Below are 18687 nucleotides of genomic sequence, written 5' to 3'. Positions count from 1 at the left end.
TACCTCATCAGAACAATGTGCAGAAATTATGAGTCAGCCATGCCAGCTCAAGGTCAAGGTCACAACTAAGGGTCGAAGGTTTGAGCCTTCCATTTGGTGTCCACTCTGTATCTCCTTAACCCCTTGAAGGATTTTCATCAAACTTGGGTCAAATGATCACCTCATCAAGAACTCATGAGTCAGCCATGTCAACTCAAGGTCAAGGTCACAACTGAAGGTCAAAGGTTTCAGCTCTGTATCTCCTAAACCCCTTGAAGGATTTTCATGAAACTTGGGTCAAATGATCACCTCATCAAGAACTCATGAGTCAGCCATGTCAACTCAAGGTCAAGGTCACAACTGAAGGTCAAAGGTTTCAGCTCTGTATCTCCTAAACCCCTTGAAGGATTTTCATGAAACTTTGGTCAAATGATCACCTCATCAAGACGTTGTGCAGAATTCATGAGTCAGCCATGTCAGTGCAAGGTCAAGGTCACAGCTAAAATCAAAGGTTTTACCCTTTCACTATCCATAGCAGTGGCGGGGGATTTTGCTGTCTTTCAGACTGCCTTGTTTCTTAAATAATATGCACAATATGATGACGTTGTTGCAAAAGCTGTCCTTTGTAAGATCAGTTTAGAATGAAAAATTTGTCTGCCAACTTAGAACTTAGTTCAGTTGTGAGAGCACAGAATTACGGATCACAGGGTCTTGAGTTAAATCCCTGGGTGAGGCAAATGTTCTCTGTGGCAGTTTGATAAAAGACATTCAAGACATTGTGTATGAAATCATTTTGTCTTCCATCTCTTATTCATGTCGGGAAGTAGGCAGTTACTTGTGAAGAACAGTTTAGAGTTTAAAGTGTTTTCCATTTATGTGTAAATTTTGATATTGCTTACATCTGACAGTGCAGTGTATTAACCTTTAGCCTGTTGGTGGCAAGTGATTCTGCTGTTTCAACCAGTGCAGACCAAAAGATGCAGGTTGATCATGGTCTGCATAGTTTGCTATTCACTCAATAAATTTTCAGTGAACACCCTCCTGAAAAAATAAATTTTACTGCCCAAATTTAATGATAGACTAGTCTGTTTTAGAAATTTGGTTGGGTAAAGGTTAAGACATGTTGTGGGTAGCGATGGTTTAGTGGTTAGAGTGTTGACTGCTCAACTTTACAGGTTGTGGGTTCTAGTCCTACTGGAGTCATGACCATAACGTCTCATTTGACCCAAATACTGGATTTTCAAAGAAGCAAGCTTGAGAGTTGTTCAAATAAGTTTTAGCTTTCATCACAATCAAGCTTAAACATGAATACAATTGTGTACATGTAACATGATAGGTCAAAGTTTTGTTGTACTTTATAATAACAGGAGGAATTTACCAAAAAGCACAGACAGGAAGTGAAGAAATATGGAATGTTCAGTAAATACGATGACAGCCAGGAATACCTCACTCAGCACCCAGACCTTGTGTGCGAGGAGACAGCTAATTATCTGGTCCTGTGGTGTATTGATTTAGAAATAGAGGAGGTGAGTTGTACGTCTATCTAGAGGAGTTCAGGTTAAAAAAAGAGGAATATTGAAACCAGTCTCAAAATGCAATTGGTCAGTTTTTGTGATCGCTCGAAGTCCGTCGTCTGTCTGTTGTCTGTCTGTGTGTCAACATTTAGCTTGTGTATGTGATACAGGCTGTATTTTTCAATTGATCTTCATGAATTTTGATCAGAATAATAACCTTGATGAAATCTAGGCCAAGTTTGAAAATGGGTCATCTGGGGTTTAAAACTAGGTTACTAGGTCAAATCAAAGAAAAACCTTGTGTATGCAATAGAGGCTGTATTTTTAGCTCACCTGTCACATAGTGACAAGGTGAGCTTTTGTGATCACCCTTCGTCCGTCGACCCTCGTGTGTGCGTCCGTGCGTCCGTCAACAATTTCTTGTCTGCACAATAGTGGTTTCATTTATGATTTTATTTTAACCAAACTTACACACAACTTGTATCACCATAAGATCTCGGTTCCTTTCTTGAACTGGCCAGATCCCATTATGGGTTCCAGAGCTATGGCCCCTGAAAGTGCCAAAATCAGCTATTTTGACCTTGTCTGCACAATAGCAGCTTTATTTATGATTTGATTTTTACCAAACTGGCACACAACTTGTATCACCATAAGATCTTGGTTCCTTTCTTGAACTGGCCAGATTCCAGTATGGGTTTCAGAGTTATGGCCCCTGAAAAGACCAGAATTAGCTATTTTGCCCTTGTCTGCACAATAGCAGCTTCATTTATGATTTGAATTTAATCAAACTTGCACAAAACTTGTGTTGCCATAAGATCTCAGTTTTTTTGTTGAACCGTCCAGATCCCCTAATGGGTTCCAGAGTTATGGCCCCTGAAAGGGCCAGAATTAGCTATTTTGACCTTGTCTGCACAATAGCAACTTCATTTATGATTTGATTTTAACCAAACTTGTACACAACTTGTATCACCACACGATCTTGGTTCCTTTCTTAAACTGGACAGATTCCATCATGTGTTCCAGAGTTATGGCCCCTTACATGTCCAAAATTGGCTATTTTGGCTTTTGCAGCCATATAGAGACTTCATTTGTGGTTTTATTTGATACAAACTTCCAAAATATCTTCAACAACAATAAATCTTGGATTCCATGACAAATCAGATCCATTCATAGTTTCCAGAGTTATTATGTCTCCCCCAGGAGACATATTGTTTTTGCCCTGTCCGTCTGTCCGTCCGTCCGTACGTACGTCACACTTCATTTCCGAGCAATAACTGGAGAACCATTTGACCTAGAACCTTCAAACTTCATAGGGTTGTAGGGCTGCTGGAGTAGACGAACCCTATTGTTTTTGGGGTCACTCCGTCAAAGGTCAAGGTCACAGGGGCCCAAACATTGAAAACCATTTCCGATCAATAACTAGAGAACCACTTGACCCAGAATGTTGAAACTTCATAGGATGATTGGTCATCAAGAGTAGATGACCCCTATTGGTTTTGGGGTCACTCCATCAAAGGTCAAGGTCACAGGGGCCTGAACATGGAGAACCACTTCCAATCAATAACTAGAGAACCACTTGACCCAGAATGTTGAAACTTCATAGGATGATTGTACATGCAAAGTAGATGACCCCTATCGATTTTTGGGTCACTCCATTAAAGGTCAAGGTCACAGGGGCCCGAACATTGAAAACTATTTCCGGTCAGTAACTTGAGAACCACTTGACCCAGAATGTTGAAACTTCATAGGATGATTGGGCATGAAGAATAGATGACCCCTATTGATTTTGGGGTCACTCTGTCAAAGGTCATGGTCACAGGGGCCTGAACATGGAAAACCATTTCCGATCAATAACTAGAGAACCACTTGACCCAGAATGTTGAAACTTCATAGGATGATTGTACATGCAGAGTAGATGACCCATATCGATTTTGGGGTCACTCCATTAAAGGTCAAGGTCACAGGGGCCTGAACATTGAAAACCATTTCCGGTCAGTAACTTGAGAACCACTTGACCCAGAATGTTGAAACTTCATAGGATGATTGGTCATGAAGAGTAGATGGCCCCTATTGATTTTGGGGTCACTCTGTGAAAGGTCAAGGTCACAGGGGCCTGAACATGGAAAACCATTTCCGATCAATAACTAGAGAACCACTTGACCCAGAATGTTTAACTTCATAGGATGATTGTACATGCAAAGTAGATGACCCCTATCGATTTTGGGGTCACTCCATTAAAGGTCAAGGTCACAGGGGCCTGAACATTGAAAACCATTTCCGGTCAGTAACTTGAGAACCACTTGACCCAGAATGTTTAAACTTAATAGGATGATTGGTCATGCAGAGTAGATGACCCTAATGATTTTGGGGTCACTCTGTGAAAGGTCAAGGTCACAGGGGCCTGAACATTGAAAACCGATTCCGGTCAGTAACTTGAGAACCACTTGACCCAGAATGATGAAATTTCATAGGATGATTGGTCATACAGAGTAGATGACCCCTAATGATTTTAGGGTCACTCTGTTAAAGATCAAGGCCACAGGGGCCTGAACATGGAAAACTATTTCTAATCAATTACTTGAGAACCTCTCGACCCAGAATGTTGAAACTTCATATGATGATTGTTCATGCAGAGTAAATGACCCCTATTGTTTTTGGGGTCACTCCGTTAAAGGTCAAGGTCACAGGGGCCTGAACATTGCGTCCGTCCGTAAACTTTTGCTTGTGACCACTCTAGAGGTCACATTTTTTGTGGGATCTTTATGAAAGTTGGTCAGAATGTTCATCTTGATGATATCTAGGTCAAGTTCGAAACTGGGTCACGTGCCATCAAAAACTAGGTCAGTAGGTCTAAAAATAGAAAAACCTTGTGACCTCTCTAGAGGCCATATATTTCTAAAGATCTTCATGAAAATTGGTCAGAACGTTCACCTTGATGATATCTAGGTCAAGTTCGAAACTGGGTCACATGCCATCAAAAACTAGGTCAGTAGATCAAATAATAGAAAAACCTTGTGACCTCTCTAATGGCCATATTTTTCATGGGATCTGTATGAAAGTTGGTCTGAATGTTCATCTTGATGATATCTAGGTCACTTTCGAAACTGGGTCACGTGCGGTCAAAAATTAGGTCAGTAGGTCTAAAAATAGAAAAACCTTGTGACCTCTCTAGAGGCCATAAATTTCATGAGATCTTCATGAAAATTGGTCAGAATGTTCACCTTGATGATATCTAGGTCAAGTTCGAAACTGGGTCACGTGCCATCAAAAACTAGGTCAGTAGGTCAAATAATAGAAAAACTTTGTGACCTCTCTAGAGGCCATATTTTTCATGGGATCTGTATGAAAGTTGGTCTGAATGTTCATCTTGATGATACCTAGGTCAAGTTCGAAAGTGGGTCACGTGCCATCAAAAACTAGGTCAGTAGGTCAAATAATAGAAAAACCTTGTGACCTCTCTAGAGGCCATATTTTTCATGGGATCTGTATGAAAATTTGTCTGAATGTTCATCTTGATGATATCTAGGTCAGGTTCGAAACAGGGTCATGTGCGATCAAAAACTAGGTCAGTAGGTCTAAAAATAGAAAAACCTTGTGACCTCTCTAGAGGCCATACTTGTGAATGGATCTCCATAAAAATTAGTCAGAATGTTCATCTTGATGATATCTAAGTCAAGTTTGAAAGTTGGTCACATGCCATCAAAAAGTAGGTCAGTAGGTCAAATAGTGAAAAAACCTTGTGACCTCTCTAGAGGCCATATTTTTCATATGATCTGTATGAAAGTTGGTCTGAATGTTTATCTTGATGATATATAGGTCAAGTTTGAAACTGGGTCAACTGCAATAAAAAACTAGGTCAGTAGGTCTTGAAATTGAAAAACCTTGTGACCTCTCTAGAGGCCATACCCTTGAATGGATCTTCATGAAATTTGGTCAGAATGTTCACCTTGATGATATCTAGGTCAAGTTTGAAACTAGGTCACGTGCCTTAAAAAACTAGGTCAGTAGGTCAAATAATAAAGAAAACCTTTTGACTTCTCTAGAGGCCATATTTTTCAATGGATCTTCATGAAAATTGGTCTGAATGTTCACCTTGATGATATCTATGTCATTTTCGAAACTGGGTCAGTAGGTCAAAAACTAGGCCAGTAGGTATAAAAATAGAAAAACCTTGTGACCTCTCTAGAGGCCATATTTTTCATAAGATCTTCATGAAAATTAGTGAGAATGTTCACCTTGATGATATCTAGGTCAAGTTCGAAACAGGGTCACGTACCTTCGAAAACTAGGTCAATAGGTCAAATAATAGAAAAAGCTTGTGACCTCTCTAGAGACCATATTTTTCAATGGATCTTCATGAAAATTGGTCAGAATTTTTATCTTGATAATATCTAGGTCAAGTTCGAAACTGGGTCTCATGAGCTCAAAAACTAGGTCACTGTGTCAAATAATAGAAAAAAACGACATGATACTCAAAACTGGGTCATGTGGGAAGAGGTGAGTGATTCAGGACCATCATGGTCCTCTTGTTATAACGTAGGACTCTGGTTTATCCCAGGAAGACCTGTAAATGACAAAAGTTTTGATAACTGTGTAATTGTTTAGCAGACAACTAAGCAGCTTCATGTTCTTTCCACAGAAACATTCTCTCATGGAGCAAGTCGCCCACCAGACCATTGTAATGCAGTTTATATTGGAGCTTGCAAAGCAAATGGAACTAGATCCTCGAAGTTGTGTCAGGCCATTCTTCTCAAGGTAATATTTATTATCAAGTTGTACGTTAATTCAGGTCTGATCATATAGGTATACATTATTTTCTAGAACTGTTTAGTTTCAGATGCAAGTTTACCATCAATTCACCATATGCCATACAGAGTTTGTTTCATCAACAGATAAAAACAACCAAAGCAAATCACCATTTAACATCAAACTTTTGTGCCAGATTGCATGAAATTATAATTATGTAAAGTAACCTCTTTTTGTGCCCTCCACCCCCCCTCCCAATGAGTGGTGGGGGCATATAGATTTGGTCTTGTCCATCCATTTGTCTGTTCGTCTGTGCGTCCAAAGTTAGTAACACGCCTAGTTCAAAAAGTATTTGATATAGATTGATGAAACCTTGCATGAGTCTTTATCATGATATAAACTTGGGCACCTCCTATTTTTCGTCTGGCTCCACCCCCTATTTTTAGCTCACCTGAGCACAAAGTGTTAACACTGTAGAGGCCAGATTTATGACTGTATCTTCATGAAACTTGGTCAGAATGTTAATCTTAATGATCTGTAGGTCAAGTTCAAATCTGGGTCAGGTGAATTCAAAAATTAGTTCACTAGGTCAAATCAAAGGAAAAGCGTGTTAACTCCGTAGAGGCCACATTTATGACTATATCTTCATGAAACTTGGTCAGAATGTTAATCTTAATGATCTCAAGGTCTAGTTTGAATCTGGGTCATGTAGGATCAAAACCTAGGTCACCAGGTCAAATCAAAGGAAAAGCTAGTTTACACTGTAGAGGCCACATTTATGACCATATCTTAATGAAACTTGGTCTGTATGTTAATCTTGATTATTATAGGTCAAGTTCAAATCTGTGTCAGGTGGGGTCAAAAACTAGGCCAATAGGTCAAATCAAAGAAAAAGCTTGTTAACACTTTAGATGCCACATTTATGACTGTATCTTCATGAAACTTAGTCAGAATGTTGATCTTGATGATCTTAAGGTCAAGTTTGAATCTGGGTCATGTAGGGTCAAAAATTAGGTCACCGGGTCAAATCAAAGGAAAAGCTTTTTAACACTTTAGAGGCCACAATTATGACCATATCTTAATGAAATTTGGTCAGAATGTTAATCTTTATGATCTTTAGGCCAATAGGTCAGGTGAGCGATACAGGACCTTCATGGCCCTCTTGTTTAGAGTTATGGCCCCTGAATTACTCAAAAATGCACATTTCACCTTGTGACATGCCTAGCTCAAAAAGTGTTTGATATAGAATCATGAAACCTTGCATGAGTCTTTATCATGATATGAACTTGTACACCTCCTATTTTTCGAGTTATGGCCCCTGAATTACTCAAAAATGCACATTTTCACCTTTTCATGAAACCTTGCATGAGTCTTTATTATGCCCCCTTTCGAAGGAGGAGGGGTATATTGTTTTGCAGATGTCGGTTGGTCGGTCGGTCGGAATGTAGACCAATTTGTTTCCAGACGATAACTCAAGAACTCTTGGGCCTAGGATCATGAAAGTTGATAGGGAGGTTGGTCATCACCAGCAGATGACCCTATTGATTTTGCGGTCTGTATGTCAAAGGTCAAGGTCACAGTGACCCTGAATAGTAAAACGGTTTCCGGATGATAACTCAAGAACACTTGGGCCTAGGATCATGAATGTTGATAGGGAGGTTGGTCATGACCAGCAGATGACCCCTATTGATCTTGAGGTCAGTATGTTAAAGGTCGAGGTCACAGTGACCCAGAACAGTTAAACGGTTTCCGGATGATAACTTAAGAACGTTTAGGCCTAGGGTCACAAAAGTTGATTGAGATTGGTCATGACCAGCAGATGACCCTTTTTGATTTTGATGTCAGTATGTCAAAGGTCAAGGTCATAGTGACCAGGAACAGTAAAATGGTTTCCGGGCAATAACTCAAGAACGCTTGGGCCGAGTGTCAGGAAAATTGATAGTTAGGTTGGCCATGACCAGCAGATGACCCCTATTGATTTTGAGGTCATTATGTCAAAGGTCAAGGTCACATTGGCCAGGAACAGTTAAACGGTTTCTGATCTTCTTGTCCAAAACCATAGGGCCTAGGGCTTTGATATTTGGTATGTAGCACAATCTAGTGGTCCTCTACAAAGATTGTTCAGATTATTTCCCTGGGGTCAAATATTGCCCCACCCCGGGGGTCACATGGTTTATATAGACTTATATAGGAAAATTTTTTGAAAAACCTCTTGTCCAAAACCACAGGACCTAGGGCTTTGATATTTTATATATGACATCATCTAGTGGTCCTCTACTAAGATTGTTCAAATTATTCCCCTAGGGTCAAATATGGCTCCGCCCTGGGGGTCACATGGTTTACATAGACTTATATAGTGAAAAACTTTGAAAATCTACTTGTCCAAACCACAAAGACTATGGCTTTGATATTTTGTAATCTAGCATCATCTAGTGGTTCTCTACCAAGTTTGTTCAAATTATCCCTCTAGGATCAAATATGGCCCCACCCCAGGGGTCACATGGTTCATATAGACTTACGTAGGGAAAAACTTAGAATCTCCATGTCCATAACTTACGGTACATCATTGTACCCCCCGACAACAAAGTTGTAAGGGGGGGGTATACTGGTTTCAGGTTGTCTGTCTGTCTGTCCGTCTGGCCGTCTGTCCGTAGACGCAATCTTGTGCGCACCATCTCTCCTTATCCCCTTGACAGAATTTAATGAAACTTCACACAAGTAATCAGTACCAACAGTAGTTGTGCATGGGGCATGTTAGGTTCTTTTAGAAAAAAAATTTGCAGAGTTATGGGACTTTGTTTTTTTTGCTACTATACTATATACATAGACACAATCTTGTGCGCACCATCTCTCCTCATCCCCTTGACACAATTTAATGAAACTTCACACAAGTGATCAGTACCAACAGTAGTTGTGAATGGGGCATGTTAGGTTCTTTCAGAAAAAAGATTTGCAGGGTTATGGGACTTTGTTTTTTTGTTACTATACTATATACATAGACACAATCTTGTGCGCACCATCTCTCCTCATCCCCTTGACACAATTTAATGAAACTTCACACAAGTGATCAGTAACAACAGTAGTTGTGCATGGGGCATGTTAGGTTCTTTCAGAAATTTTTTTTGCAGAGTTATGGGACTTTGTTTTTTTGTTACTATACTATATACATAGACACAATCTTGTGCGCACCATCTCTCCTCATCCCCTTGACACAATTTAATGAAACTTCACACAAGTAATCAGTAACAACAGTAGTTGTGCATGGGGCATGTTAGGTTCTTTCAGCGACAAGCATTGCAGAGTTATGGGACTTTGTTTCTTGTTAACATACTATGTACATACAGTCTGCATATGCAATCTTGTGCATGCCTAATCTACCAAACCCTTGCACACAATTTAATGAAACTTCACACAAGTGGTCAGTACAAACCCTAGTTGTGCATGGTGCATGTTACATTCTTTTAGATAAATATTCTGCATAGTTATGGGACTTTGTTTTTAGCTCACCTGAGCAATGCTCAGGTGAGTTTTTCTGATCGCTCAATGTCCGGCGTCTGTCGTCTGTCAACATTTAGCTTGTGTATGCGATAGAGGCTGTATTTTTCAATTAATCTTCATGAATATTGGTCAGAATGATAACCTTGATTAAATCTAGGCCGAGTTCAAAAATGGGTCATCTCGGGTCAAAAACTAGGTCACTAGGTCAAATCAAAGAAAAACCTTGTGTATGCGATAGAGGCTGTATTTTTCAATTAATCTTCATGAATATTGGTCAGAATGATAACCTTGATTAAATCTAGGCCGAGTTCAAAAATGGGTCATCTCGGGTCAAAAACTAGGTCACTAGGTCAAATCAAGGAAAAACCTTGTGTATGCGATAGAGGCTGTATTTTTGAATTGATCTTCATGAATATTGGTCAGAATGATTGCCTTGATGAAATCTAGGCCGAGTTTGAAAATGGGTCATCTCGGGTCAAAAACTAGGTCACTAGGTCAAATCAAAGAAAAACCTTGTGTATGCGATAGAGGCTGTATTTTTCAATTATTCTTCATGAGTATTGGTCAGAATGATAACCTTGATGAAATCTAGGCCGAGTTCGAAAATGGGTCATCTCGGGTCAAAAACTAGGTCACTAGGTCAAATCAAAGAAAAACCTTGTGTATGCGATAGAGGCTGTATTTTTCAATTAATCTTCATGAATATTGGTCAGAATGATTGCCTTGATGAAATCTAGGCGAGTTCGAAAATGGGTCATCTGGGGTCAAAAACTAGGTCACTAGGTCAAATCAAGGAAAAACCTTGTGTATGCGATAGAGGCTGTATTTTTCAATTGATCTTCATGAATTTTGGTCATAATGATTACCTTGATGAAATTTAGATCAAGTTCGAAAATGGGTCATATGGGGTCAAAAACTAGGTCACTAGGTCAAGTAAAAAAAAAAACCTTGTGTATGCAATAGAGGCTGTATTTTTCAACAGATCTTCATGAAATTTAGCCAGAATGATTACCTTGATAAAATCTAGGCCAAGTTCGAAAATGGGTCATCTGGGGTCAAAAACTAGGTCACTAGGTCAAATCGAAGAAAAACATTGTGTATGCAATAGAGGATGTATTTTTCAATTGATCTTCATGAAATTTGGTCAGAGTGATTGCCTTGATGAAATCTAGGTCAAGTTTGAATATGGGTTATCTAAGGTCAAAAACTAGGTCACTAGGTCAAATTAAAGAAAAATCTTGTGTATGCGATAGAGACTGTTTTTTTCAATTGATTTTTATGAAATTTGGTCAGGATGATTGCCTTAATGAAATCTAGGTCGAATTTGAATATGGGTCATCTGAGGTCAAAAACAGGTCACTTGGTCAAATCAGGCTGTATTTTTCAATTGATCTTCATGAATTTTGGTCAGAATGATTGCCTTGATAAAATCTAGGTCGAGTTTGAACATGGGTTATCTAGGGTCAAAAACTAGGTCATATCTAAGAAAATGCTTGTTTTATAGCAAGAGACCAATTTTTATGCCCCCGAAGGGAGGCATATAGTTTTTGAACCGTCGGTCTGTCGGTCTGTCCGCATTTTTCGTGTCCGGTCCATATCTTTGTCATCGATGGATGGATTTTCAAATAACTTGGCATGAATGTGTACCACAGTAAGATGACGTGTCGCGCGCAAGACCCAGGTCCGTAGCTCAAAGGTCAAGGTCACACTTAGACATTAAAGGTTATTGCATTGATAGGCGTGTCGGGTCCATGTCTTTGTCATCAATGGATTGATTTTCAAATAACTTGGCATGAATGTGTACCACAGTAAGACGATGTGTCGCGCGCAAGACCCAGGTCCGTAGCTCAAAGGTCAAGGTCACACTTAGACATTAAGGGATAGTGCATTGATGGGCATGTCCGGTCCATATCTTTGTCATCGATGGATGGATTTTCAAATTACTTGGCATGAATGTGTACCACAGTAAGACGACGTGTCGCGCGCAAGACCCAGGTCCGTATCTCAAAGGTCAAGGTCACACTTAGACATTAAGGGATAGTGCATTGATGGGCGTGTCCGGTCCATATCTTTGTCATCGATGGATGGATTTTCAAATAACTTGGCATGAATATGTACCACAGTAAGACGACATGTCATGCGCAAGACCCAGGTCCGTAGCTCAAAGGTCAAGGTCACACTTAGATGTTAAAGGTCTTTTTTCATGATAGTGCGTTGATGGGCGTCTCTGGTCCATATCTTTGTCATTCATGCATGGATTTTAAAATAACTACGCATAAATGTGTGACACAGTAAGACGACGTGTCGCGCGCAAGACCCAGCTCCGTAGGTCAAAGGTCCTAAACTCGAACATCGGCCATAACTATTCATTTAAAGTGCCATCGGGGGCATGTGTCATCCTATGGAGACAGCTCTTGTTTGGTTCAATCTTAATGAAAATTGGTCAGAATATTTGTTTCCATGAAATCACAAGGTCAAACATGTTTTACACTGTTATGGTGTGTTTCTTAGGTGAGGGACCTAGGGCCATCTTGGCCCTCTTGTTTGTTACTATACTGTATACATACAGTCTGTATACATACAGTCCACATAATTATGCAGTCTTGTGTGCGTCAAATTGCAATGTACTGTGTCAGTGCATGCGGGGGGTACATTCATCACCTTTAGTGATAGCTCTAGTTCAAATTTGGACCACATGTATAGTTTTGAGTGGCAAGATGAACCTTGACATGAGTTGATCTTGATCTTGACCTAGTGACCTACTTTCATATTTCTGTAGCTACAGCTTTCAAATTTGGACCACATGCATAGGTTTGTGTACCGAAAAAAAACTGACCTAGTTATTGATCTAGTGACCTACTTTCACATTTTTGAAGGTACAGGCTTCAAATTTGGACCACATGCATAGTTTTTTGTTCCAAAATAAAATTTGATTTTTATTTTGACCTGGTGACCTACTTTCACATTTCTCAAGCTACAGCCGTCAAATTTGAACCACAAGCATAGTTTTGTGTACTGAAATGAGCTTTGATCTTGAGATTGACTTAGTGACCTACTTTCACATTTCTGAAGGTACAGGCTTCAAATTTGGACCACTTGCATAGTTTTGTGTTCCGAAATAAAGTTTGACCTTGATTTTGACCGAGTGACCTACTTTCACATTTCTCAAGCTACAGCCTTCAAATTTGAACCACATGCATAGTTTTGTGTACTGAAATTAACTTTGATCTTGAGATTGACCTAGTGACCTACTTTCACATTTCTGAAGCTACAGGCTTCAAATTTGGACAGCATGCATACTTTTGTGTTCTGAATTGAAATTTGACATTAATTTTTACCTATTACATACTTTCACATTTCTCAAGCTACAGCCTCCAAATTTGAAACACATGCATAGTTCTGTCTACCGAAATGAACTTTGACCTTGAAATTGATCTAGTGACCTACTTTCACATTTCTCAAGCCACAGCTTTCAAATTTTGACCACATACACATTGTTTTGTACCGAAATGAAATTTGACCTTGATTTTGACCTTGAGCTAGTCTTGAAATTTGGAACATTCAAAAATGGCTCAGTGGATGGCACCAAGATCACTCTGAGATCTCGTGTTAGGTTACCGGTAGTAGGTTAAAGGTGGTTAATCAGATTTTGGTCAACTTTCAGATTTTTTTAAAACTTTACCAACTGATAATTTACACTTATTTGTGTTTATCAAGTTCTTAATACACATCAGATTTTCACTGGAAGAATTTTTGAACTATGATTTTCCTATCCTGGTTGCCCAACCAAGATAGCGTCATTTTAGCATAAGTATAAATTTAATAAACATACATTGCCTAAGGAATGTTATGAATATAAGCACTACTGTATTAGAGTTGTAAAAGATTTGCATTGACAAGAACATATTTTGCCAAATTCATTAGAAATGCAAGTTTATAAAATTATAATTACCTCCCTTTGTCTTGGTTGCGCAACCCAGATAGATTTAAAATAAATCAATTCCAAAGTACACTTTGTTTCAAAACTTGCCTTTTGTTTCGGGTAGTTGTAATATTCCAAATATTTATCAAATGCAAATGTAAAACTAGAATTATATTGAATTAAAAGAAATAACCCACTTTTTAAACACTTTTGTATTAAAGGGAGATAATTACAAAATTTCTTAAGAATTAATAAATCATACATTTCCAAAAGGTATCTAACTTTATGTAATGGGTCTTTTTGTTCCTTAAATAAATCGCTAACAGAATATATAAATACTGAAAAATGTCAGAAAATGTTCCTCAAATGTGATTGACCACCTTTAAAGGTCAAGGTCAGATTAAACCAGAATGGTAGAACTTTTGTTTACAGTGAGCATATAATTTCTGTTTCTTGTGCAATTACTGAATGCATCAAGGGGGGCATTTCGTGTTCGACAAGCTCTTGTTATGATATGAACTTGCGCACCTCCTATTTTTCATCTGGGTCTGCCCTTTATTTCCAGAGTTATGGCCCCTGAAATAGTAAAACATGCACATTTTCATCTTGTGACATGCCAAGTTCAAAAATGATTTAATGTAAATTTATGAAACCTTGCATGAGTCTTTATCATGATATGAACTTGGGCACCTCCTATTTTTCATTGGGTCCACCCCTTATTTTGAGAGTTATGGCCCCTGAAATAGTCAAAAATGCACATTTTCATTTTGAGATGCAACTAACTCAAAAAGTATTACATTTAAATTTATTAAACCTTGCATTAGTCTTTATCATGATATGAACTTGCACACCTCCTATTTTTCATCTGGGTTTGCCCTTTTTAGCTCACCTGTCACAAAGTGCCAAGGTGAGCTTTTGTGATTATGCAGCGTCCATCGTCCGTCCCTCCGTAAACTTTTGCTTGTGACCACTCTAGAGGTCACATTTTTCATTGGGTCTTTATGAAAATTGGTCAGAATGTTCACCTTGATGATATCTAGGTCAAGTTCGAAACTGGGTCACGTGTGGTCAAAAACTAGGTCAGTAGGTCTAAAAATAGAAAAACCTTGTGACCTCTCTAGAGGCCATATTTTTTACAAGATCTTCATGAAAATTGGTCTGAATGTTCATCTTGATGATATCTAGGTCAAGTTTGAAACTGGGTCATGTGTGGTCAAAAACTAGGTCAGTATGTTTAAAAATAGAAAAACCTTGTGACCTCTCTAGAGGCCATACTTTTCAATGGATCTTCATGAAAATTGGTCAAAATGTTCACCTTGATGATATCTAGGTCAAGTTCGAAACTGGGTCATGTGCCGTCAAAAACTAGGTCAGTAGGTCAAATAATAGAAAAGCTTGTGACCTCTCTAGAGGCCATATTTTTCATGGGATCTGTATGAAAGTTGGTCTGAATGTTCATATTGATAAAATCTAGGTCAAGTTTGAAACTGGGTCACGTGCGAACAAAAAGTAGGTCAGTAGGTCTAAAAATAGAAAAACCTTGTGACCTCTCTTGAGGCCATACTTTTGAATGGATCTTCATGAAAATTGGTCAGAATGTTCACCTTGATGATATCTAGGTCAGGTTTGAAACTGGGTCACGTGCCATCAATAACTAGGTCAGTAGGTCAAATAATAAAAAAAACCGTGTGACCTCTCTAGAGGCCGTATTTTTCATGGGATCTGTATGAAAATTGGTCTGGATGTGTATCTTGATGATATCAAGTCAAGATCGAAACTGGGTCAACTGTGGTCGAAAACTAGGTCAGTAGGTCTAAAAATAGAAAAACCTTGTGACCTCTCTAGAGGCCATACTTTCGAATGGATCTTCATGAAAATTGGTCAGAATGTTGACCTTGATGATATCTAGGTCAAGTTTGAAACTGGGTCACATGCCATCAATAACTAGGTCAGTAGGTCAAATAATAAAAAAACCTTGTGACCTCTCTAGAGGCCATATTTTTCAATGGATCTTCATGAAAATTGGTCAGAATTTTTATCTTGATGATATCTAGGTCAGGTTCAAAAAATGGGTCACATGAGCTCAAAAAACTAGGTCACTATGTCAAATAATAAAAAAACGATGTCATGCTCCGTTCAAACTGGGTATTGTGGGGACAGGTGAGCGATTCAGGACCATCATGTCCCCTTGTTTGCTACCCGTCACAAAGTGACAAGGTGAGCTTTTGTGATCGCGTGGCGTCCGTCATCCATGCGTGCGTCCGTCCGTAAACTTTTGCTTGTGACCACTTTAGAGGTCACATTTTTCATGGGATCTTTATGAAAGTTGGTCAGAATGTTCATCTTGATGATATCTAGGTCAAGTTCGAAACTGGGTCACGTGCTATTGAAAACTAGGTCAGTAGGTCTAAAAATAGAAAAACCTTGTGACCTCTCTAGAGGCCATACTTTTCAATGGATCTTCATGAAAATTGGTCAGAATGTTCACCTTGATGATATCTAGGTCAAGTTCGAAACTGGGTCACTTGCCATCAAAAACTAGGTCAGTAGGTCAAATAATAGAAAAACCTTGTGACCTCTCTAGAGGCCATATTTTTCATGGGATCTGTATGAATTTTGGTTTGAATGATCATCCTAATGATATCTAGGTCAAGTTCGAAACTGGGTCAACTGCAGTAAAAAAACTAGGTCAGTAGGTCTAAAAATAGAAAAACCTTGTGACCTCTCTAGAGGCCGTACGTTTTAATGGATCTTCATGAAAATTGGTCTGAATGTTCACCTTGATGATATCTAGGTCAAGTTTGAAACTGGGTCACGTGCCTTCAAAAACTAGGTCAGTAGGTCAAATAATAGAAAACCTTGTGACCTCTCTAGAGGCCATTTTTTAGCTCACCTGAGCAATGCTCAGGTGAGTTTTTCTGATCGCTCGATGTCCGGCGTCTGTCGTCCGTCGTCTGTCGTCTGTCGTCTGTCGTCTGTCGTCCGTCGTCTGTCAACATTTAGCTTGTGTATGCGATAGAGGCTGTATTTTTCAATTAATCTTCATGAATATTGGTCAGAATGATAACCTTGATGAAATCTAGGCCGAGTTCGAAAATGGGTCATCTCGGGTCAAAAACTAGGTCACTAGGTCAAATCAAAGAAAACCTTGTGTATGCGATAGAGGCTGTATTTTTAAATTTAAATCTTCATAAATATTGGTCAGAAAAATTTAATTTGATGAAATCTAGGCCGAGTTCGAAATTGGGTCATCTCGGGTCAAAAAACTAGGTCACTAGGTCAAATCAAAGAAAAAACCTTGTGTATGCGATAGAGGCGGTATTTTTCAATTAATCTTCATGGAATATTGGTCAGAATGATAACCTTGATGAAATCTAAGCCGAGTTTGAAAATGGGTCATCTCGGGTCAAAAACTAGGTCACTAGGTCAATTCAAAGAAAAACCTTGTGTATGCGATAGAGGCTGTTTTTTTTCAATTCTTCTTCATGAATATTGATCAGAATGATAACCTTGATGAAATCTAGGCCGAGTTCGAAAATGGGTCATCTCGGATCAAAAACTGGGGTCACTAGGTCAAATCAAAGAAAAACCTTGTGTATGCGATAGAGGCTGTATTTTTCAATTAATCTTCATGAATTTTGGTCAGAATGATTGCCTTGATGAAATCTAGGCCGAGTCGAAAAGGGGTTTCATCTCGGGTAAAAAAACTAGGTCCTAGGTCATATCAAAGAAAACCTTTGTGTATGCGATAGGCTTTATTTTTCAATTTGATCTTCATGAATTTTGGTCAAAATTGATTTCCCTTTGATAAAAATCTAGGCCGAGTTTGAAAATGGGTCATCTCGGGTCAAAAACTAGGTCACTAGGTCAAATCAAAGAAAAACCTTGTGTATGCGATAGAGGCGGTATTTTTCAATTGATCTTCATGAATTTTGGTCAGAATGATAACCTTGATGAAATCTAGGCCGAGTTCGAAAATGGGTCATCTGGGGTCAAAAACTAGGTCACTAGGTCATATCATGTAAAAACCTTGTGTATGCGATAGAGGCTGTATTTTTCAATTGATCTTCATGAATTTTGGTCATAATGATTACCTTGATGAAATTTAGACCAAGTTCGAAAAATGGGTCATCGGGGGTAAAAAACTAGGTCACTAGGTCAAATCAAAGAAAAACCTTGTGTATGCAATAGAGGCTGTATTTTTCAATGATCTTCATGAATTTAGCCAGAATGATTACTTGATAAATCTAGGCCGAGTTCAAAAATGGGTCATCTGGGGTCAAAAATAGGTCACTAAGTCAAATCGAAAAAAAACATTGTGTATGCAATAGAGGATGTATTTTTCAATTGATCTTCATGAAATTTGGTCAGAATGATTCCCTTGATGAAATCTAGGTCTATTTTGAATAAGGGTTTATCTGAGGTCAAAATTAGGTCACTAGGTCAATTTAAAGAAAAAATCTTGTGTATGCGTTAGAGACTGTTTTTTTCAATTGATTTTTATGAAATTTGGTCAGGTTGATTGCCTTAATGAAATCTGGGTTTCGAATTTGAATATGGGTCATCTGGGTCAAAAACTGGTCACTTGGTCAAATCAAAGAAAAAATTTCTGTATGTGATAGAGGTTGTATTTTTCAGTTGATCTTCATGAATTTTGGTCAGAATGATTGCCTTGATAAAATCTAGGTTGAGTTTAAAACATGGGTCATTAGGGTCAAAAACTAGGTCATATCTTAGAAAATGCTTGTTTTATCGCAAGAGACCAATTTTTTGGTCCAATCTTAATGAAAATTGGTCAGAATATTTGTTTCCATGAAATCACTAGGTCAAACATGTTTTACACTGTTATGGAGTGTTTGTTAGGTGAGCGACCTAGGGCCATCTTGGCCCTCTTGTTTCATGGGATCTGTATGAAAGTTGGTCTGAATGTTCATCTTGATGATATCTAGGTCAAGTTCGAAACTGGGTCAACTGCGGTCAAAAACTAGGTCAGTAGGTCTAAAAATTGAAAAACTTATTGACCACTCT

General features: G+C 38.7%; 1 protein-coding gene and 1 long non-coding RNA gene across 2 annotated transcripts in view; both read left to right on the top strand.

The window, feature by feature from the left end:
- The window catches only part of LOC123552491 (hsp90 co-chaperone Cdc37-like), an 84570-nt gene that overhangs the window by 48358 nt on the left and 17525 nt on the right, over nucleotides 1-18687 (top strand). Inside the window, exons 7-8 of the mRNA XM_045342202.2 lie at nucleotides 1347-1505; nucleotides 6133-6248. Coding sequence (XP_045198137.2) covers nucleotides 1347-1505; nucleotides 6133-6248 — 275 coding nt within the window. The remainder of the gene's footprint in view (nucleotides 1-1346; nucleotides 1506-6132; nucleotides 6249-18687) is intronic.
- On the top strand, nucleotides 6255-17776 carry LOC128556541 (uncharacterized). Its single transcript, XR_008370756.1, has 3 exons — nucleotides 6255-9761; nucleotides 16568-16789; nucleotides 17526-17776. It is a non-coding gene; the product is annotated as an uncharacterized LOC128556541 (long non-coding RNA).

Source organism: Mercenaria mercenaria, chromosome 4 (genome assembly GCF_021730395.1).
Source record: "Mercenaria mercenaria strain notata chromosome 4, MADL_Memer_1, whole genome shotgun sequence".
In the NCBI taxonomy this organism is placed as follows: domain Eukaryota; kingdom Metazoa; phylum Mollusca; class Bivalvia; order Venerida; family Veneridae; genus Mercenaria; species Mercenaria mercenaria.
The sequence above is the reverse complement of the archived record's forward strand: the minus strand, read 5'-3'. Positions and strand labels throughout refer to the sequence as shown.